This window comes from Amborella trichopoda, chromosome 12 (genome assembly GCF_054954075.1).
Source record: "Amborella trichopoda isolate Santa Cruz 75 chromosome 12, AtrichopodaSantaCruz75HAP2 v2.0, whole genome shotgun sequence".
In the NCBI taxonomy this organism is placed as follows: Eukaryota; Viridiplantae; Streptophyta; class Magnoliopsida; order Amborellales; family Amborellaceae; genus Amborella; species Amborella trichopoda.
Window position 1 is genome coordinate 48,833,738 of NC_142347.1, and position 24,100 is coordinate 48,857,837.

General features: G+C 35.0%; 3 protein-coding genes across 3 annotated transcripts; 2 read left to right on the top strand and 1 right to left on the bottom strand.

Annotated features, from left to right (window-relative positions):
- Window positions 1-548: 548 nt before the first annotated feature.
- On the top strand, window positions 549-3,869 carry LOC18435665 (Peptidyl-tRNA hydrolase II (PTH2) family protein). The gene is made up of 2 exons (XM_006845708.4): window positions 549-903; window positions 3,416-3,869. Exons 1-2 carry the CDS (start codon window positions 562-564, stop codon window positions 3,596-3,598), a joined length of 525 nt encoding a protein of 174 aa, XP_006845771.2. The 5' UTR covers window positions 549-561; the 3' UTR covers window positions 3,599-3,869.
- A 4,359-nt stretch (window positions 3,870-8,228) lies between these two features.
- Window positions 8,229-9,115, top strand: LOC18435666 (Oligosaccharyltransferase complex/magnesium transporter family protein). Its single transcript, XM_006845709.4, has one exon. The coding sequence runs from the start codon at window positions 8,290-8,292 to the stop codon at window positions 8,800-8,802; it is 513 nt and encodes a 170-aa protein (XP_006845772.1). The 5' UTR covers window positions 8,229-8,289; the 3' UTR covers window positions 8,803-9,115.
- An 8,580-nt stretch (window positions 9,116-17,695) lies between these two features.
- On the bottom strand, window positions 17,696-23,618 carry LOC18435667 (plant intracellular Ras-group-related LRR protein 6). The gene is made up of 3 exons (XM_006845710.4): window positions 22,906-23,618; window positions 19,114-19,283; window positions 17,696-18,664 (listed from the first exon to the last, which is right to left on the bottom strand). The coding sequence occupies exons 1-3, from the start codon at window positions 23,086-23,088 to the stop codon at window positions 17,995-17,997; spliced, it is 1,023 nt and encodes a 340-aa protein (XP_006845773.2). The 5' UTR covers window positions 23,089-23,618; the 3' UTR covers window positions 17,696-17,994.
- Window positions 23,619-24,100: the final 482 nt, after the last annotated feature.

Consider the following 24,100-nt stretch of genomic DNA (forward strand, 5'->3'; position numbering starts at 1 on the left):
ATCAATAGATGTATATATGTTTTGTCTGTCACATTTCGGGGTGTGACAAGCTTTCACAAAGCCACCCAAATTTAACCCATTTTGAAACATTAGATTTAAGTTAACAATTCACAATGGACATATAGTTACTGGCATGGCTTTGAGCCGCGGCTCCACTTTTGTTGTAAGACCGCGGTCTCACTTTCATTAGTGAGGTTGCGGCCTGGGGCTGGGAATGGGCCCAAATCCACCCGAATCTAGATTTAGGTCCGAAAGGCATATAAAAGATCCAGATAGATACAAAATAATATATAAAAAAATATTATACAGCATATATACATATATATAAAATAATATAATATATTAAAAATTAAGTTGAAGTTTTGTGAGATCCATCTATATTCAAATCCAAATCTGAGTTATCGGATCCAAATCTTGGATCCATACCCAGATCCAAATAAAACCTAATCTGACGATGGTAAATATATTCTTACACAGGGTAGATTCTCAGCCCCTTAAGCTAATTGAACCACGGTCAATATATTCTTACACAATGCACGTGTAAACTCACACGTTTGCACCATGCTCTCTCTCCTCCCTCCTCGCTGCATTTATTCCCTCTCCATTTGCAGGCCTCCAAAGGTAATTTCCCATTGTTCTCCTCTGAAAATTTCTAGGACTTTCACTGTGAAGGCCATGAATTCTATCAAACCGGAGGAGAAGGAGAAAAGTCCATCAAAAATTGAAGAAAAAGACCCTCTGGTTCAGTACGTGGTTTTGAGAAGAGACCTCATTGATTCATGGCCGCTTGGTAGCGTAGTAACTCAGGGTTGCCACGCCTCTGTTTCCGCCATTTGGTGTTTCAGGGATGACCCATTAACCAGTCGATATTGTGCCCCTGATGATATTGATCACATGCGTAAGGTTAGCTCTTTCTCTCTTTCTCTATCTATCTAGGTAAAAATTCCCCTCATTCTCTGACATACACTCTCTCTACAATCATTTTCTTGTTTTCTCTCTCTAGAATGGGTCCTCTGATTTCTAGGACATGGTTAATGGGTTTTCTGATTTTTGTGTTATGGTTTCTCAAGTAGTGACATTTATTATGAATAACAGTGGCTAATTCAGAGTATTTGATTGTGGTGAGATTATTAGTGTTTTTGGTATCAATTTTTCAATTTTTTGGAGAACTTTAGGGCTCTAGGTTTTATGACAAGGTTTGTGAAATTGTCTAATTTATGCATACAAGAAAAAAAATGTGAATGTAGCTAATGTGCATTAAAAAAAATGAAGAATAAAAATAAAAGGTATATACTTGCCATTTGGTCTTTTTTTATTCTTGTTTTTTACTTATTGGGGATCTTTTTTGGTGATGTTGGGGGGTTTCCATAAAAAAAATTTGAAATTTTTTAGTACACAGTAAAATTTTGTTTACCTCAAAACCTTACATTTCACTGTCCTTTTGTTGCTTATCCTGGTGAAAACTAGTAGTGATAATGTTAAATAAACTGATATTTAGAAGTAATCCAATAAGCAATTTGCAATTGAGTTTTTGTACATTGTGAAAATTGAATCCAAATTTTTGTTGATATCACATATGGTATTGTTTCTTAACCTTGACCTAGTTTCTTTGCAGTAGCCTTCATCTCATGATTTAGTTACCTTCTAATCTTGCTTATTATTTCTTTGGTATGCAACCATACAAGGATAGAAGAGAAGAAATTATAGTGCATTTGTTTATGTTTTGTGGAACAACTAAGTAGTATAAGTTGGGAGATTTTAGTTAAATGAAAATTTGAGCTATGCCTTGCACCCCAATTGAAGTTTGAAACAAGCATTAAATATGAAGTTGAGGATCTATTTTGTAGAGAACTTGAGCTTCCTTAGTTGAGTTAGTTGGAGATGGATGGGATCTAGTGTTACACACAGAGTAAATATTAAGTTTTGGCGTTTGTGATGAGAGGATTATTAAATTTTTTGGATAGACTCGTCATCATCATTAGAACCTTTTTCCTAAGTATTTGGGGATAGACTATTGAGAATAAAGTTTTATTCTACTTATTTGAAGAAATCGTTACTGCTTATTATCCGAAAATCTTATATAGTTTAGAAGGTTATAGATCTATTTCCCCCAAATTTCCAATTGTCATAAAAGATGGTCTAGATTTGTCCTTGTGAGAACCTCATATTTTAGTTATGAGATATTTCAGCTAAATCCTCTTGCCATTCCTGTTATCAAGCCTTTGTAGGTAAGGCACACCGTTCTTACAATGAACTAAAAAGTTATGGAATGATAGAACACTTTGTTGGTAGAATTTTTTAACTGATCCGTTACCCTTGCATCAGCACCTTAGAGACCCACTTGAAAAATGTCACATTTATCTGGCCTTGAAAGAAATTTTAAATTCCATTTTGGTAAAAGATAGTGTGTTTTCATTCATTTCTAGAATTCATTTGCACTTACCTTTGGTTTGACCATAAAGTTGTGGTATGAAATCTCGGATTTTTATGGCAGATGTTTGATGCGTTAAAGAAAAAGGTGCTACAAAAGCCCCATCTGCTACATGTTTGACACTAACTTGAGATGAACTTCATAAATCCTTAGTGAAGGTTTAATTTTTTGTTGCTGAGACTTGAGGACCTAAAACTTCTTCAGAACTATGTTCAAGGACACGATATGAGAATCCATCACCTAACCTTGCTTTTCACATCTAATGGCTAATGGTGATTGTGAACTCTTTGCATCAAAAGTGAAAGAAAAACAATGCACTTGTCCAATTCATTGACACTCGGCCCCAATGGTGCAGAGACATGTCTTACAAAAGGACATGCATGTCTTACAATGCGGACACGCGTTTTACAAATGGGGGCACTTGTCTTGTTTGTCCAATCTGTGGACTCACTGGTCCAGATTGCAGAAATGTTGTGTTCCCCAATCCAGAAAATTAACTTTCCATAATAAAAATGCAGTCATTTAAAAAAATGTGAATCCAAAAAATGACAATTTTTTGAGACACATATCCACACAGATTTCCCATGTTTGTATGTATATGTTGCATGTTGACACGTGTGTCTGGTGCATTGCTGTGTTTGATTCTCCTAAGTACACGCAACACACATGTCATTGTTACATAGCTTAGTAATATGCTCATTATAAGCAACAAACAATCTATATCTTATGCTACTCTTTTTCCTATCAAGTCTCTCTTGAAAATCAGAAAACTGGAACTCTCACTTTAGGCCAAAAGAACATCCTTTACATAAATTGCATGTTTTTCTTGTCCTGAATGTTTGGATAGAAAACACGGATCCTTGGATTTCCTTACTGTCTATTGCTTATCCAACAAGAAAAAGATGAAAAGAATAATCAAGTAGACATAAGTTAACTTTATGAAGAAACAGATCAAACATTAGCTTTATATGTGTCACCTTGCAGGTCACTCTTGAGGTGAAAGGAGAATCCCAAATCCTGAATTTATCCGAAAAGCTTAAAGCTGGTGGAATCGACCATAAATTGTGGATCGAGCAACCCGAAAACATTCCCACCTGTCTGGCTACAAAGCCTTATCCTAAATCTGTAGCTTCTTCATTCTTCAAGAAATTGAAGCTCTGTAAGTGACTAAATTATTACTTAAAATTTTGAGCATATATCCTTGTCAACATTGAAAAGAACTCGAGCTTCAAAGCTGAAGATTCAACCTGAATAACTAGGGAAAGAAAACATTTTGAGAGGTCATATTTCATTACTCTCTCTGGGTCTTTCTCGTTCCTTCGAATGCTCTGCTGCATGATTCATTTTGAATAGATGATGCACCTTAAGAGGTGGTTGCTTTGTGGTGTTCCTCCAAAATCTCATCTGAGTTATAATGGAATATTCAGATTGTATCGTAGAGCTTTAGTACCATTTTTGCGATGACTCTTTTTTCTTTTGGAACAAGTGTTGTCAAGGTCAGTTGTTTATATGTCATGGTTTTTCAACTATCCGTTTTCCAGTTCTAGCTGAGATTTTAACTTTGATTGGAAATATTCGTTGACTAAAATTGTACGAGATTCAAGATTTTCTTTTCTTTCTTGTTTTGGTGATCCACTGAGATTATTTAATAACTCAAATGTTAGGAACAAAAATTAGTGAAATCATGAATTGAAATATGAATTCAATGTTAGGAAATCAGGCAAAACTTAAGCGATAATTCATTTTTGCACCAGTGTTCATTCTTTTTCAAGTGAATTACCATTTGAGAGCGACTGATCAGCTTCTATTTAAACATATGGGGATTATCATTTTTGGTTACTCTTTTGGTACAAGAAATTAATTTGTTTTCACTCATAAGAAGAAACTAGTAAAGGAGCATGAGAATTATGACCACATTGTATGTAAAGCATTCTCATTTAGAAACCGTGAGGGTGCTGATCTCCACTATCCATCATTTCGAACTAATTGGTGTCGGTTATATGAATCATGGTATCCCATTCTACTCTATCTCCACTATGCATCAATTACTTTAAATATTAATAACTTTTGTCAAGCTGTAACTAAAGTTGCATGGCCTTTAGTCAAAATTTCATCGTGTGATGGTGGACAGTGGAGGTCATATGGGATTGTATACAATGAGACTGTTGCCTCTTGTGCGTAAATATAAAATATGCAAACACCTCAAGCTATCAAATGAACTATTCGACAATTGGGGCCTGTTATTTCCCTGTAATAAATTTGAGGAAAGTTCCTTAAACTTCAAGCATGACTAGAGGTGCACACTATCTGATGACTCTGACCTGTAAACCATCTCTTATTATATACATTCGCTTTTCATTTAAGATTTTTCATTTTTTCTTGTATAAGAAGTTCCCTTGTCCTAATCAAACCATATATTAGTCAACATTTCTCAAAAAATCAGCCATATATTATATGGAGATAAAGGAGTCTTAAGTTAAAGGATGCCTGATATTCTTTGAGGTTATCTTAAACTACAAGTATAACAAAGCAGTGCTTAAGTTTGGTAAATATTTATGTGCCTTCATAGGCAATATATTTTATGTGTTTAGAGACTCGCAGTTGTTTGATTTTAATTGGATGGTTATGAGTGAACCGATGATAATGTCACGTGCTTCAACTACATATATTTATGAGTTAAAAAATTTTTGGGACAAATGAAAAAAAAAAAAAAAAAATTTAAAAATAAAATATTATTTTATGTCAAGAAGTAGTGAAGACTTTAAATTTTGACTTAATTCAAACCCTGATAAAAGAGCTGGGTTGTGTTAGGCAAAACAACCAACATAAAACTTTGTCAAAATTTTCTATGAATCTTGAATCTATGTTATCTATTTATGCTAGGGTTTTTTTATAGCCTCACTGAGGGTATATCTTTTAATAGAGCAGAATGGCAGACTAGGATTCATGTAGCTGCTCTCAAATAGGTAGAAAAATGTTATGATGATGATTATTTTAATATCAGAAATTAAATGAGTGATAAACAACAAAGAGATGAAATGATGAAGTTCATTTTTTTGGTTTTAGGCGGCTATCGCTATTGATGAGGACGCCCACGCCCAAGTGGTGAATTCAAAGGGCGAGCTATTAATTTCTTAAATATATGATTTAGGGAAATTTTTCTAAGTTGCAGTAACATATCAACTATTTAATATTTTTATCTTTTTCAACTGTTTCATGTGTATTTTGATAGGATTTTAAAATAAATTGGTAAACTATTAAATATGGAGGAAAAGGTTTCTATACTTCCCCTACAACATAGAAGAACTATCCTCCCCTACCATCCAGCTGTTCAATTTTGATCAAGAGAGCCACTCACCGTTTGATCATAGATCCTACGTCTCAAAGTATTTTATTTTTCTTTTTTTTTTAATACAAGTTATATGAATATGAAATTTGGTACGTGCTATTTTTTCATTGGGGCACACCTATGAAAAAATCATTTTTTGATAAAATATAATAACCAAAATACCTCTTGAAATTTTTAGAAGTATTTTAGTCATTTTATTTTATTGGAAATATTTTTTTTATATTTTTCGCTAGTGCGAGTTTAATAGATGATTGGATGTCCAAAATTTGGTGTCAAAATAGTTTATAGAAAAAAAATTAAAAATAAAATAGTTTAGAGTCGTGACATTGTGATTAGGGTAATCTTAGCCCTCCATTTAGAGTGGATGGTTGGATAAGGGGAAGTATATAAGTTTTATACCGTAGGAGAAGCATAGAAAGCTTGCCCAAATATGGAGGGGCATTTTGATAAACTTTCCTATAATTTATGTTACAGTCATTCAATTTTGATAAGACAAATAGCAGTCGGCCAATAATAATTTTACAAAGTAATTGCAGTTTAACAAAAGTAATTCACACTAATCTCTTACATTATTTGCAGCTCACTGCCTATCGTTTAATCAAGAATAAGTTGTCGTCACCCTTCACAAATGTAAACTATATAGGTATAGAAAACCAACAAATTAAAGGGAAAGTATACAATGCGATCGTTTATCTTTTGTACAAAGTGAGCACAATTAATCATGACCTTTAGATGTGAAATTATTTCACTAACCACAAAGTTTAAAAGAAAATTTCTTGAACTTTATAACACACTCAAGCTATCAAATTTCATAACGGATGGTTACAAACAATTGTGACTTCTTTGTACAATAGTCGCATTGTATCCAATCTCATAATTAAATCGCCTGCAAAATTATAATTTCTTGTCTATTAAGAATAAACTCAATGTTTAAACCTTGTTACCCACCCCCAACTATAAAAAATAACATAAATGCATGTATCTATAATTTCCTCCAACATGTGCTCTGAAGAAGTAATCTCGGTGGTCATCTGCCCACAGTAGTGAATACTGCTCAATTTCCTCACTTTTGGGGATAAAAAACTTATGAACTATTGACAATCTATATATTATACAAATATATATCATGTTGGGTCGACCCGGACCTTGAGCTTGCTATACCCGATGAGCTCTTGGATTGACCCAGATCCGGTCGTGTCTAATATCTAGACTCCAGGCCTAGTCGGGTCAACTCATCAATCAAAGAGACCTGATTTTAACCCCTGTACAGAGGATTAAGTATGAAGTCATTAAGAAAAAATATAGACTTATTATGTTAACTAATCGTAATAAAGTTTTATAATATAAATTTTTTTTTAGACCTTTAGAGAATTTTTAAAGATTGCAGTTCACATAGTTAAACTTCATACCACCATGAGATAAAATGTTATAATTTTTATAATATTTTCAAGTGGCCTGAATCCTAAATAGGTTGGATATAGCTCGGATGTGGACAATGATTTAATTGGGCCAAACCAAACCATGACTTAAGGGATAACATTTTCTTAACATATTTTTTTGAGAAATTAAAGCTCGAAACATCCGTTATGACGAGATTTGCCCCCGAAATTTTGTATTTTACATTCATACTCATTTTTTCTACAATACCTTGATTTAGACCTAAAAATATATATATGAAAAAAGTTTATATAAAGATGCAACCTTGTAATGTAGAACTATGGATGCCCCAAAAAATCCATCGGAAAATGTAGTTTTAATGTTGAAAAACCTTTTGATTGATCATCTCGACTTCGAGATGTATGACTATGAAAAATAAAAAGAATTTAAATCTCATAAATAATGCGTCTTACAACATATTATCTACACCGTTCATTTTCAAGATTTTCATATGTTTATAGATCTACTTGATTTTTACCATTTTTAAAATTTAAAATTTTATAACTAAATATAAAAATAGATTTTGAGATAATCCTAAGAACATTTTACATCAAAATTATGTACCATAATAAAATTTGAAGGTACATCATACCTCTACACCTGTATGCCAACTGCACCATATATATATATATTTATTTATTTATTTATTTATTGAATCTTCATTATCCAAAACCAAGTTAAAAATCTTGACTTCCAATCGTTTATCCGAAGTCCAGACCCAAAACTCACTTCAAAACTTAAAGGTCCTGACTTATAGTAAAAACATACTTTGTTGATCTCGATATGAAGTCCTTGTCACTTTGGACCTATTCCAAACAAAATAAAAAATATATAAAATTGAAATACGAAAGTTTGAGAAAAAATTGTAATAATTGATATAGGGCGGACAAGAACGTAAATTTCTAAAAAAAAAAAAAATTAAGGATTAGGAGGTCATATTCCAAGTCGAAATTTCGATACCGAAATCGATCTTCCGCCGAAATATCGGAATCACTGAACGCTATAATTTTGGGCCCAGCTCCCCTTTCTTGGTTTCGCTTCTGCCAAGCTCTCTCTTCCTCTTCCATTCTCCATGGCTCCCAAGGCCGAGAACTCTTCTCTCTCTACTTCTTCAGACACCGAATCCATGGATCCCCTTCTCCATCTCTTGAAGATCCTCCCTTTCTCTTTCCTTAGAGTCCCAAAACTCAGGCTGAAGCTCCCCTCTCTCTCTCTGCCCTCGTCCATGACTGTCTTCTCTCTGGTTTTGCTCACTTACTTCCTGGTTATCTCTGGTTTCGTCTATGACGTTATAGTCGAGCCTCCTGGCATAGGAAGTACCCAAGATCGAGCTACTGGTGCAGTGAAACCAGTGGTTTTCATGTCAGGTAGGGTTAATGGCCAATACATTATAGAGGGCCTTTCTTCTGGCTTCATGTTCGTCCTTGGAGGAGTTGGGATCATTTTAATGGACCTCGCGCTGGATAAGAACAAGGCTCGGAGCGTTAGGGTTTCTTTTGCAGCGACTGGTATCACATCGGTGCTGATTGCCTATGTTATGAGTATGCTCTTTATTCGTATCAAAATCCCTGGATATCTCAGATAGAGAAGAGAAATGGTCATGTTCCATGTTTTGGTTAGGGTTTCTGCCCTAGAAAATGTGGTGGATTCAGGAATTTTACTCTTTTACCTGTGTTTTACATGTGTTATTAGGGTTTTTGAAGCCTTTTGTGTTCTCTGAGGCAAATTTTGGTGATTAAGAAATGCTTACCTTTCATTTATTTGTTAGTTATTTTAGCATATGCAGTGAAAGGTGATAGGAAACCCTAAATGTAGGTTTTCTTGATTGGGAACGGATGAATAATACACTGAAAAAATTGTAGGTTGTTGGGTTGTTACTGCTTCTTTTTCTCACTAAATAGTGTGGTATTTCTCCGCTTGTTATGAGATCTTTATATCCTGCATGTTTTTTGTTGAGAAATTGGGGTTTTCTTGCCTTTACTGTACCTACTAAGAAATTATTTGAATTCATTTTTGCAATTTCCTCTCAGCATGTGTGATTTGTGGAAATGATACTCATGATAGGCTTAAATAAGTAAGATTGTTATCTTGTTCCTTTCATGGGATTGAATTTTCTATACAGAGTAGTAACCTATAGGTTTTGTATTAGTTTTTCTTAACGTTAACTGTTAGTAGTGTGTTAGCAATTTTTGAAACCATTAGTAGTTTTCGAAAGGGGTTAGCATTGTTAGGAACGGAAACGAAGACTTGTGGATCTTTATTCGAAATCATGGATTGCTTCTAGTAATGAAACTAATTTGGGGTGTAATTCTATCTTTGATTTTTGTTTTGAGGCTGGTAAAGTTTAGTCGATGTCATGTAAAAGACATCTGGATACCTGATAGTTGCTTTGTTATATATTTCTTTTGAGAATGTTAACTTTTGTAGTAATAAAAAGAGGCAATTACATGAAGAGGAGACTACCAACGGCATCCCACATATTGGGTGCTCAAATTGCATTCAAAACAAACAGAAAGAGCAAAAAGTGCTCACGGGGGAGAAAGAGAAGGTTTCTTTATTATATATTTGTTGCGATTATTTTACTGTGGTGCAATGTGTGTGTTTGTTTATTTCAGGTTTTACGCATACTAGTAACCTGAAAATTACTTAGTCCCTTAAAGCTATGAGTAGGATTAATGGAATAGTAGGTTTCCACAATTGGTCACACAATCATCACTGAGTGTATTTAGTATGCACTTTTTAAAAACCTGGATCAGCTGGGTGGATTAGCTATCTAGACAACGATCCGGATCGGTGGATTAGAGATACAGATCGGTGGGATCAGCTCGACCAGACCGATACGGCATTAAAAGAATTAAAGAAGTTCTTAAAAATCGTTCCATATATTGTCTTGGGGTTTTTGAAAACAATGGGGGTAATGCATTATGGATTTTTATTATTTTGCAAAAATACACGAATATTGAGAGGTGGTTTCTTGTTTGAATGTTTGTTGACCATTACATTCTTTTCATAGTAAAAATTGAACATAATGTTATCTTGATTATGAATTATACATGGTAAAAAATAGAGTATTAAAATATGACATGGTAAAAAATAGAGTAACTTTAAATATGTGTTCTTCCTCTCGATGACATTATCTCCACTAGTTGAATTCTTGAGACAATTCATTGTGTCGGTTAATGTGTGACCTTGATGGTTTAGAGTCATTAGTAGCCAGCTGACTATTCCCAAAACCCCTGGGATTGGTGACGGCTCTCATAGCCCGAATATTTTGATATAAATATTTTGTTTGAAATGATCCTCACTCATCTCTTTACAATATTTTGAATCAATTATGTAGATATCAATCTGTTACTATGCAGATCTTGCTGGAAAAAAAATCTCTGGTTTACGGTTTTTGCTTAATGTTTTTTTCTTCTTGTCATCATCTGCCATAGAAGAAAAATCTTTAGACTTAATGTGTTTATCTTGACATTGATTTGGGTATTTCAATCTAGGAGTTCTTCTTTCATCTAAAGTATGGATCTCTAATTTTCAATTATCTATTTTTTTACGAAATTGTTTTCTTGGGTTTACCTATTCCTATTGATTTTTTCATTATCTTGGCACAATCCAGCATTTGGCAAATTTCATGATGGATTTTGAACCAAATTTGTGCAAATTTTGATCAAAATGATCTTCATTCGCCCCTCTACAATATTTTTTAATCAATTTCATAAGTCTAAACCTATTACTATGTGGATCTAGGGCAAAAAAGCAAGCTTTTTTTTTTTTCATGTTAGGGTTCTTGAGTTAAAGTTGAACCATTTTTTTAATGTTGGACTAATAAAAAAAGGGACTACCCAACGCCTAGGCGGTCCAGAAGGCTTGGGCGCATCACTCAAGCCTAAGCGGTCAAACTAGGCGGTCTTCCTTGGGCGGTCGCCTAGGCAGTACGGAATCCACCAGGCGAGCCACCTAGAGCCCAGCCCTGGGAGGCCGTCCCGCCCAGAGCCGAAAAACTTTTTTTTTTTTTTTCATTTTTTTCAAAGATATAAAAGTTAAGAATGATGGATTTTAGGTTCATTTGAACCCTAAACCCATCAAAACCCCTTTTAGAGTAACAAAAACCTCCAAAAAACTACATTTCATTGGATCGAATTATTGAAGTGTTTCCCAAAGTTTGAAGCTCAAGCAACCAAAGTAAGTGCATTTTTTAGATTGCTTGTTTTATTTTGAGATGTCTTCTTCAGGAGTTAGTTGAAGTGGAGATCCGCGTTGGAAATATGGATACAACCCGAATTCAAATGACAAAAGTTGCATTAGAAGCAATTTTGTAAAAAAAATACAAAAAGAGGCAGAAACCGGTTTAAAAAACATCTTGTCAGTATTAAGGAGGATGTTGCCCCTTATAAAAATGTTCCTGAAGCTATTAAGGAGGAGATTAAGCAATTTTTAAGTTTTGGAAAACAAGAATAAAATTATTGTCATAGATCTATTTCTGCTACTCCTAGAAAAAGTGATCCGGGTTGGAAGTATGGGTACAACCCAAAACCAAATGATAAAAATTGTATAAGGTGTAATTTTTGTGAAAAAGATAGCAATGGGAGTATTAGCCAATTAAAAAAACACCTTACTGGTGTTAGAGGCAATGTTGTTTCTTGTACAATGGTTTCGGAAGCAGTTCGAGATGAGATTAGACATTTTCTGAATTTTGAAGAACGAAACAAGAATGAAAATAAGCCTTGTTCTATGGAAGTATCTTCTCCAGTTTTTCTAGTTGGAGTGGTGATCCGAGTTGGAATTATGGTTATAACCCGAATCCAAGTGATAAAAATCGTATTAAATGTAATTATTGTGGAAAGGATACTAATGGGGGTATTTACCAGTTTAAAAAACACCTTGTCGGTATTACGGGGGCTGTTGCCCCGTGTAAAAATGTTCCTGAGGCTATCAAGGAGGAAATTATACAATATTTGAGTTCAGAGAAGCACAAAAAAAAAGGGTAGAGTAGCCAAGACTCTTAGGGCCTCATTTGCACAGACTGCACATACTAGTAAGAGGAAGGTAGAAGAAGATGAGGATGAAGAGGCATATTCAGAAGAAACAGAGGAGGACGAGCATTATATTGAAGAGGGAGATGACTCTGATGATGATGGCCTCGATTGTGATGCATATGATGAGGCTTGCCTTATTGATATTTTTTCTGATGATGATGACTGAAGACTCTTGCCTCTTGGTGCTGACTGTTGAGAGTTGAGTCTGTTGACTGTTGTGTTGAGTCATGAGTGTTGACTTTTGTTAGACTGTATATTTTCTAAATTTCTGTATATTTCTGTTGTATGGAGTGTTGACCGTTGACTCTTATATCCTACACTTGTATGGTTTTACAGTTTACTGTTTTAACAATATGGATAATCAAAATGCTCTTCTCGACTTCTATCTTCTTCTTTTTTTTCAACTTGGAATATGGTATATTGGGATTTTTACTTTTTTTTTTCAACTGGGCAGCCGTCCAGGTTCTGGGAACTCGCCTAGGTGGCCTGGACCCCCCAGGCCGCCTAGCGCTTTTTGATACACTGCTGATATTACAGTTTCTTTTAGTTTAATGTTATTTATTTGTTTAATTTTTGTAATTTAAATTTTTTATTTAGGTCCCATTTATTTAAAAAAACATATTTATTGACATTTAAATTTTGTTCTAATTTTGTTAGAAAGTAAATATGATTTCTTTTAATCATTTTGTTATGAAGAAAATGAAATTTGTGTAAAAAATAAATTAGTAAGGATTTTGTAGTTTCTAATTAAGAGAATATTTATATTGAAATATTCGGGCGAGGAGAGCAATTCACCAGCCTTGGGGATTTGGGTATAGTCAGTGGACTACTAATGACTTTGAACTCGAGACTCGTACATTAACCAACTCAATGAATTATCTCAATAATTCAACCATTGGAGATAACATGATCTTGAGGAAGAACGTCGTCGTCGTTTGTTTTGGTATCAGATTGTATCTTCATATTTGTAAGCTCCATTTCAAACATTACAACCTCTCATTATTCACATATTTTTGTAAAATAATGAAAATCCATAATGCATTACCCTTTTTTTTGGACAACCGAAAAGCAATATTTATTACTATTTTAAAGAATTTTTTGGAGTTCTTTTAAGGCGGATCCAGCCAATCCATTGATCCAAACCAGTTTTCTGTACAGCCATTCCGGGTTTTTAAACACTGGTTATACTGATTAAATTGCTTGTGGAGATTTTATTTGAAACCACATTAGCTTATCCCTTCAAACCTATCCATGTAGTGGCCTGTACATTGATTTGCTAGATGGTTTTAATTATAATCGCAGTAAACATGTGCTTTATGAATGTGGTGATCAATTTTGTATGCAGACAATGTATCATCATGTTTATTAGTGTGCTATTGTTTGAGTTGCCTATGTTTCATTGAACGGGATGAGTTCCAAACAACTAAATCGGCAGATTGTACACTCCAAGATATTGTCTAGGCCTCGTAATTGGGTCTGTTTGGTCCAAATCTGGCTCTAGGTCCAAAAGCATGCCCCCGACTATATCCTCAGCTTGGTCTAGGTAGACCCAACCCAAGCTGACCAGGGTGTGTGTACATACTTTTATTCCAATTTAAAGCCGGCAACTTTATCAAACGAAAGAAAAGAAATAAAAAAAAACAAAAGAAAACTTTCATTCTAGATAGACAACTGATCTCTTATGACTTGTGGCTAAACTGACTTCCTCGCTATGTGCACTGTACATATTTGATGTTGTGGAGGCATCGTGTTTTCGTAACCAATCTGTAAAGGAAATTGATCAGTGTTAGATTATTTTGATGGCCCGAAGAAAGTTTATATGACAAGTATGGAAACTTCTCCAAATTTTGGTAATTTGTTTATCTATGGTCTACAAAAGTTATTTTGATATTTCATCAAGGATGGCTATTTTTATTATTTATTAACTGGGTGTATAATGATTCGTAACATAGTGTCACAGTGTACCTTGCAAAACCATCCATATTTCTGCTCTGGATGAGGGTTAAGGTTGTTTTGATATTTATTTTGTTTCGATACTTGTTTAGTTTCCAAAGGCTTACTGGCACTGTGTTACTCGAAACCTATTACGGTTCTTTTCATCATAATATACATAGCTTTCAACTGCATGACCAGACAAAGGCGGTGTCCTAGTTGGCTGGATTTTCTTGTCCATAACGCCTTCTTTTCAGCCACTCTATCGAGAGTCTAGTTGATGGTGGTTAGTTTGCTTATGTATGGTGAAGCTAGCACTAGGAAGTCATAATTCAACTAAGTGTGACTAATGGTTGGAGCTCTTAGGATCTAAGTGAGAGATAGTCTAGAATGTATCTCAAGACAAAAATTTGAACAATGTTCTTTCCAAATAAAAAAAGACAACAATGTGGGGTGCTTTTAATTTGGAAGGTGTGTCATTCATCACTAGTATGAAATGTGGTAAGCTACCCAACATCCACCTTCCATTCCTAGCGGTGGATAGTGGATATTATCCATTATCAGATACGTTCTTCAAAAAGAACTTTTTCTAGATTGCTTCTAGGTATTTCGCCATTAGGTACGGGTAGATTACTCGGGCATTTTGCTGCTAGACTTGTTGTACAGTGTGAGGGATTGTTTGCTGATTTAGGAACTATGTTACATTGGAAAATATCCAGCAAAAGATAGAGTAATTGGACAATTGGAGCTTTCGCATTTCCAGATGAACTCAATGCATTATTACCTTTGCTTCTTCGCTTGTTAAAGAAGTCCTTGATTGTGTGGGCACTCTTCACTGACAATGCTCCTTGTGCATTTTTATAATAACTTCTCCTTCCATATATAGGAAAGCCACCTACCATCTTCTTTAGCTGATAATGAGTTTGAGATCTACTTAAATTATTGTTTTGATCATGGCTTCATCAAGGTGACTATCTTATGATCTTTCTTTGGAAAACATTTAGCTTTGTTATTGTTTGATTATTCTTTTATCTATCTGGAATGATCAATAATTTGGACCTTCGTGAATGGTCTATGCTGTTTGATTCCGACGTCACTACAATAAACAATTAGTTTGAAGATCCACCCTCTCTAGTACTTCCTTGAAATCTCTCCGGGGCGGAATGATATGCCATGCAGTTCTTTCAGACTCAGGCGAGTCAACTCAAACTCCAAGCCCAAGGCCGTCCCGAACTTGGGGTAATATATAAGTGATCTATAATTATAATGGGTTGATAATGATTTAATCATTAAATAAATCAATTATTGTTAAGAGCATCAAAAAAAATAAATCAATTATTGTTAGCAGAATATAAATAAATAAATCAATTATTGTTATAATTAATTTCCTGTATATTTTTATGGATCTACGATTTTTAATATTTTTCTTATTTATTTCTGTTTTTTGAGAAACTGATAGTTAACAGTTCTCTTTCTTTTACATTTTGGAAACTTTTTTTTCATCTTCTATATACTGCTTCTTGTGTTTATTATTTTTTTCCTGATTTTTACTGATTATACAGATATTTTCTTTTTTTTTTCCAAATTTCTTTGCTCTTTGACCAGCTTGGGGTGGATTGGATGAGTCAACTTGGCTTGACCGTGTAACACCTTCAGGCTAGAGCCCAAGTTCCAGGCATGAGCCAAGTTAAAAATATTGATAGTATGAGACTATTAACCTTTGGTAGAATTTAGTCACAATGACCCCTAGTTAGCAAATGTGATCCCAGGCGGCTGTGGGTGTGCCATTGACAGCTTTTGGATGATTGTGACTTTCTTATATACCAAAGGTAAACGGTCTTGTTGTACACTTTCCATTTTTTTCATAACTCGCATCTTTTTTTTGTATTAGACTTCTTAATGTCCCAACTCCTAGCATCTTTTTTTGCTCTACTGCCAGTAAGTTTCTTTTGAAGATTATTGGTTAGGGAAGAGAACATGTGGAGATCTTTGACTCTCACACGGTAATAGATTCTACAATTCTGTCTTAAATTTCCACCCATGAAAAATAAAACCATCACTTCTTTGGTGACTTGATTCTTGAGTAGGCTTTGCTGCATATGGTTTGTTCTAATCATGCGAGTTTATTTCCTATTTGCGGATAGATTCTTGAGCATACTAATCTAAATTTCTAAAATGTGTTAGAATTTTTTCTTTTTCTGATGGGTAAGCTGGGATTTGAACATCGGAGATCAGTGCTGTGTAGGCCTGCTGCCTGACTACTCAGTCATGAGGTCAAAATCCAATTCTGTTTATCCTCTCTAAACCTTTTCTCATTCTCCTACTCTAGAAAAACTTATCTTCTCCTCTTCGAAAATAGAACAAAGCAAATCCGACGATCTCAACTTGTATACCCTTCATGGTCCTAAGAAAACATCATGTAATTGCTTGCAATTGCCAAGCTTTAGTAGCATCTGCTTATGCTAGAATTTTTTCTTTCCTGGTGTTCTTGGACGATCATGAATTCATGTTGTGTTTTTGGATGAAAGACAATAAATCAATACTTCCACTTTAATGAGTGGAACGCCACCATATATCTTACAAAGTATAAAACAGGAATGAGTGGTCAGCTTGATTGCGTTTGTGGTCATTATAAATGTTGTGTGTAATTCAGCTTCTTCTTTTTTGGGTTGTGATTATAGCTGTGGTATAGGTTCAATGGTTAATATGATCTGGCAGATTGGAAAATTTGTTTACTCTTTCTCTTGATACAAACGTTAACAGATTCAAGGTGGGGGGGGGGGAGAGAATAGATTAGAAAAATCATCTGTTGCATTTTCTTGAAGGCTTTCTATTGGTTAATGCAATTTAGTTGGACAAAAATGCCATTCAATTTGAGTGAGTACGGACTATTTATTTTTTGTACGAAGTCACAATCATTCTTGTCCCTTAAATTTTGAAATGGGCAGTTGTATCAAGAATGTCATAATGGCATTGAATAAACAAAAAGTTCCAAAAAAATTTTGTCAGATTTCATATTTCCTTCCAAGCCACAATTTGACATCTAATGAGTGGGAGCTTCCAAAGCTTCCAAGTGTGAAAGATAGAAGGTCTCTTTGTAGGTTATCCTTAATAAAATTTCACCATAATGGATATGGTCATTACAAATTTACAAATACATGGAATTGCTATTTATGCTTGCCATTTGCAAATATCATTGCCCACTTTGTAGTAACTAGTGTGAAAAATGTGCCCAAGTAATGTGCATAGGGTGAGTCCTTTTGCAAGAACACTAAAAAAGTGGGGTTTTTATTAACATTCACCATATGTACTTACAATTCACCCTAATATTATAGATAAAAATTAATTTGAGGTGTAGGGGTATTACTATTTAATATAACAAAAATTTGAAAATATTACTAATTGCACATTGGCTTTTTGATTTAGTGCCACATTAATCACACATTAAATGTTTGGAGCCCCATTGTCCATGAGAATTATTGCATTTATCCTCTGTGAGTGAGAGAGATATTTTCCTTTCAAATTTTTTTTCCTCTTTCAATTCCTTAATAAAGAAGCAAGTCTAGGCAGAGGCTGACTCAAACTAGAAACCCAAGCCAGCATGCGATAGTTCAAAATAAATCATCTATGAACTTGTTCATCTCACAAGCTAAACCTAAAACCACAAAGTATAAAACAAATTCCACAGACCCAAAACCAAATCATAAGTCTAACAACAGTGTAAATGCATAATATTGACACCCAACATGCTAAAAGAAAACCCCCATTCTCACTCTGCACATTCTCTCTCTAACCCCAACAAATCTCTCTCATCTTGCAAAATGATGCCTTGGAGAAAAGAGCCTCTTAGGAGAGAACATCCCCAGGTAACCAGGTGAAGAGAGCCCATCAATTGATCTATAATCCTTCGAAGGCAAAAACCCTTCTTTCCCTGTAGCATTCAGCATGGATCCATTGAAAGTCCCACACTTAACCAGCTTTCCAATCCATGACTTCTTGGCTTCTTTTCCGTTACCATTCATTTTATTCAGTAGATACTCTTTCACTGCCTCAATGCTTTGCTCTGTGACTACAATGGGAGGAGAAACCAGAGGGTTCCCTAGAACACACAGCTTCTGCAACTTCGTCAACCCGGCTATCGATTCGGGCAAAACCTTAATTTTGTTGTAGCTGACGTCGAGGTCTCGAAGAGAGAGCAAGAGACCTATAGAATATGGCAAGGTTTCTAAGTACTGAAAGTTTTGGCTCACATTTAAGACCTCTAAGTTTACTAGGTTTTCCAGGTCTTGGGGTAAAGATCTCAGGCAATTGAGGCGGATGTCGAGAACTCGTAGGGAGGTGAGGTGAGAGGTGGAGTATGGAAGGTGGGGGAGCTTGTTTGAGCTCAGGGAGAGCTTCCGCAAGTTTAGGAGCTCGAATCCGATGGTGTCAGGGAGCGTTGTTATGTTATTGAAAGTGGCATTCAGGTCTTCCAATGCCCTGAGGAATGTCAGAGAGAGAGAGAGCAGTGAATAGCTGTTCCTTGTGTGTGTATGAGAGAGAGAATAGATGTGACTGAGAGCAAGAGCGGTTATGACGTGTTCGTGCGTGAGACAGAGATGTGAGAACCAGAAAGAGGGTGATAGCAAGAACATTGATGTGCTTGTGTGAGAGTGAGAATAGATGTGTGTGTCTTGGGGGGAGAGAGTAGATGTGTGTGTGCTCTGTGTGAGAGAGATGGATGGTTTGTGTGTATGTGTGAGAGGGATGGATGGTGTGTGTGTGTGAGCAAGCAAATAGATGTGTATGTGTGTGTTAGAGAGAGCAAATAGATATGTGTAGATGTGTGAGAGAGAGCAAATAGGTGTGTGTATGACAGTATGAGAGAGAGAGAGAGGTAAGTTTAGATAAGATTGTACCAACAATAGTAATGGAGATTGAAAATTTACTTGCAATTTTCAATGGTTTTTGGGAGTGTTTCTAGTAGGTTCGCAGAAACATTGAGGACCTTGAGCTTAGACAAGCATCCAATTGAATTTGGCAGCAACCTCAACTGGTTTGAGTGCACATCCATTATAGCCAAATTTAGCAACCTCGCTATTAATGACTCGGGAATGCTCTGAAAATACAACAAAAAAATCATTACTTCTCAGTATAAACATGTACTAGAAAAACCATTTTATTTTCGATATATATCTCAATTATCCCTGTTATTTATACAGGTCACAATGGGTTGGGTCGGGATCCATCGCCACCCACACTTATTTACTGTCTCTCTCCCTCTAAAATAGTTGAGTTATTTGTCGTTTGTGGAGGAAAATCCCAAATGGCATGCAAAAACGTAGGGTATCCTGTCTTCTTTATGGGGGCTGCCATTTTCAGATTCGGGACCAGAAAAACCAAAAGCAAAATACAAGAAAAAAGGTAATTAAAGAAGGCGGTGTATAGGCAAACGAGATGAACCCAAAAACACCGGAAAGTTTATATACGTGCCGAGGTTATTTTATTTTATTTTATTTATTTTTATTTTAAGAATAGGGAGTGAGTAACGATATTTAGGTGGGTATGGGTTTATTTTGTGTTTGAATTATATTGATTAATTGGGTTGGTTACTTTGTAAAAATATATATATATAAATAGCATAAAATCAAATCTAAGGGTTAAAATCTAAAAAGAGGTTTTGGATAAATCGTGGGCTATTTATTTAAAAGCAAATCTCTTTGGCACGTGAAGTTAAGAGAGAAAATAAATTAAAAAAAAAAAGGAGAGATAAAATAAGATAGTTTGTTTTAGTTATTATTTTATTTAAAAGATATCTTTTTTTTTTTTTTAGTCTATTTAAGGGAGATCTTCTTTTATTATAAAAAGGAGTGAATGAGTTGTTAGAATTAGAAAGGGTTTCTATGTTTCCCCTACAGCATAGAAGTTCTATCCTCCTTTTATTATTTGATCAAGAGAGCTACTCATTGTTTGGTCTTAGATATGACGTCTCAAAATATTTTATTTTTAATTTTTTATTCAAATTGTATGAATATAAAATTTGGTACATGCCAAATTTTCATTGGGGTGCACCTATAAAAATATTAAAAATTATTTTTCGATAAATAAAATGACCAAAATACCCCTTGAAACTTTCAAAGGTATTTTGATCATTTTATTTTATTAAAAATATTTTTTTATATTTTATGAATGGCCATCCAAAATTTGTGTCAAAATAGTTTATAGAAAAAATAAAAAATAAAATAACGTAGAGGCATGACATTGTGATTGAGACAATCTTAGCCCTCCATTCAGAATGAAGAGTTGGATAAAGAGGAGGATAGTTCTATGTTATAGGGGAAGCATAGAAAGCTTGCCCATAAAAATTTTTTCTGAGATTGCTTTTGGGATAGATTTATTGCTTTTGGGATAGATTTACTTGTAAGGTATACTTTTTTAAATCATTTTTTTTTGGTAGATTCCCTCTCAATGGGAGGGGTAAGGTATATTTTTTAAATCATTTTTTTTTGGTAGATTCCCTCTCAATGGGAGTGGTATATTGTGGTTCCCTCTCAATGAAAGGGGTATATTGGGGTTTTTTCTCTCAATGAAAGAGGTATATTCTGTTAACTTTTTTTTTTTGGTTTTTTATGGTTTTATTTTCTCTGCATCAATTGGTATCACAACAAATTTGATACCAAAAGCCATCAATAATCAAGCTAACCATGTTCATTGTTGGGGACGAGCTAATCCTGCTAATCGTTGGGGACGAGCTACAGAAATTTGACTAAAGCCCTAAAGGATTTCGATCGGAAGTACTCAATTGGTGTCACGAATTTGGCCGATAAATTTCTTTGTTATGCTAAATCAACACTCAAGGTTTGTCGTGGTGTTACAGACGCAAGATTAATAAGGATGTGAATATCTTCTTCATGAGGTAGATTTTTCTCCAACTGTTTGGATCTTTAATTTATCTCTATGTGAGTACCTTCTTAACAAAACCGCCGGATCGAAATCCTCTAGGGCTTTAGTCAAATTTCCGTATCGAAATCCTCTAGGGCTTTAGTCAAATTTCTGTAGCTCGTCCCCAACGATGAGCATGATTAGCTTGATTATAATGGCTTTTGGTATCAAATTTGTTAAGTATTATTAAGTGAGGATTTTATGGAATAGATTAAGAATAATTAAAGATCATGCGAGAATGAGGTAGCTATTTTGGAAAAGTTGGTGAGATTTAGAGATAAAATAGGGAGATAGCATGTGAGGAGATAGGGAGGAGATTTATGTGGAAGTTTGAGAGCAAAAGAGATAAGAGAAAATGGTACGGAGACTTTTAGAGAGATAAAAGAGTTTATTTATAGAGAGTTTATTTATTATGGATTTTTTATTTGTTTTTTTTTTAAAGTCTATTTAAAGTGAAGAAGTCCTTTTATTATAAGGTAGTGAATGAGTTTAGTATAATCCTTCTAGACTTTTGAAAGAGTCCTTTCTTTTTTTTTATTTAGCCTGAGGAAGAGATTGTTTTTTTAGGTGGATTCTTTCCGGATCTTTCAGATATGGTATATTCTCTCAATTTTTTTACGGTTATTTTTATTTTGAGAGAGAATATATTCTCTGAACCTTTCTCATGGGATCAGAGAGGCTCTAAACATATAAGGCCGCCTCAAAAAATTTCACTAGAAGAGATTGTTTTGATGCCCAAATATCACCAAATTGAATTCACCTAAAAAAAAATTGGTGCAAACTCACCCAAAAAATAATAATCATCAAATTGAACATCTTATTTGAAGATATTGAGGTCAAGATGTATAGACATAAGAAAAAAAATTAGATTTCAAGTTTCGATAATAATGTATTTTGTAATGTATTTTTGGACGGTCAATTTTCAGGATTTACAAGTTTTCATAGATCCGTTCAATCTACACTATTTTTAAAGCTTTAAATTTTATAATTAGATATAAAAATATATTTTCAAAATATCACATAGATTTTCATAACGATAACCACATTTTTTTACTTTTTTTTTACTTTAATCGTTAGGTGACCACATTTTTTACTTTAATTGTTTAGAGGCTCAGCCTTATACAAACCGCATAAAAAAACAAACAAGACAATACAAGAGAGAAGGTCAAAGATAGAGAGAGAGAGAAAGGAAAAGCCAAAAATAGAGAGAGAACCCACTTAACTGACAGCAGTAGAGCGTGTCAAGCGGACCACCCCAAGAGAGAGTAAGAGAAAAATACAAAAGCAAAACATAGAGAGAGAACCCACTTAACTGATCGCATGAGAGTTTCAAGCAGACCACCCAAGAGAGAGAGAGAGAGACCACATACATGAAGAGAGAGGGAAAGAGAGAAAAATGCCACATACATGGAGAGAGAGAGAAAGAAAGAGAGACAAATACCACATACATGGAGAGAGAGAGAGATGGACATGGGCAACATGAAAAGATAAGCGTGTCTATAAACTGCACTAGATTCAAAAAATGATACTGGAGAATTTTCATCTTTTTCTACTAATGGTGATGCTTTATTGGTTTAAAATCTTTCAATTTTTTTACAACTTAGAAGAGAGAGAGAGAGATTGCACTCTCCACAAATGCTGCAACAAAACACCAATTATCCACTAGAGATACAAAAAAAATAGAAATGCTAGAAAAATCTCTCTCTGAAATTTTTTCTTAAAAAATGGAACTCCACAATGAGAGAGAGGATGCCAAAAAAAAAAAAATGAAAAAAAGAGCCAAGGAAACAGACAAGTACCTCTAAATTATTATTAGAGAGGTCCAATTTACTGATGACTGCCAAATTAATGGAGGGGGATGAGGGAACCTTTTCCAGCCCCAAGCCGCTCATATCCATGGCCTCCAATTCCTCCTCCAAAACCCTACTGTTTCTCTCTCCTCCTCTCATCTCCACCTTCACTTTTTTCTTAATTTCTCCCATACACGGCCAAAAAAAACGCACACAGAAATACAGGAGAGTTACACAGAGAGATAAAAAGGCAGCTGGGGGGTCGACTGGAAAACCAAGAGACCCTAAAAAAAACAAGAGAAAGAAAAGCCCAAAAATTGAGAGAGAGAGACGAAAACAAAGAGAGATACAGAGAGAAAACCTGAAATGACTATGAGAGATATGGCGAAAGACTGAGATAGAGAAATGCTCTGAGAGAGAGTTAAAAAACTACGATAGAGGAGAGAGAGGGGTGAAAAACCAGAGGGAGAGTTAGAGAGAGAGAGAGGCTGAACGACCAATTGAGAGATGCAGAGGCTGAAAAGCCATGGACAGAGGAGCTGAAAACCCAAAGAGAGCTAAAGCTAGAGAGAGAGAATGCTAGAGAGATACAGAGGCTGAAAAAGCAAGAGAGAGAGAGAGAGAAATGGAGACTGAAAAAGCAATAGAGAGTGGAGAGAGAGCTGAAAAACCAGAGTGAGAAAGCTAGAGAGAGAGAGAGAGAGAGAGACTGAGAGGAAGGTGAAGAGGGATTGAATGGCCCTCCCTATCATCCATCGTATATAAGCAGTTCGTACGTATTGAACCTTGCAAGTACAACCGTACACGTGTTTCTGACGTCATTACGGATAATGTACAGGCCGTAGAGGTTGCATGTTGCGCCACGTGGATAACAATGTCAACTCCCTCGGTTGTGGCAATCGACGGCCCTCCGTGAATGACGGCGATGGTTACCTTCTCTCATCTTATTTCGCGTGCCGTTTTAAATTGGAAGTTAGGACAATGACAAAACTGCCCACTAGGAGCAAGTCTATTTCCCTAGATGAACCTCCTTTTTTTAAAAAAATGGAAAATTAGAATTGTAATTAAAAAATATTGGAAAAAAAAAACACTTGGTTTTAGATTAGAGAAGCGACTTATGGAGATGATTCTATGGGCCGACTGGCCGATAGCACACTGTAGAGCAAGTAGCCAAGATTGAAGAAAACAGATGATGGGCTGCTTC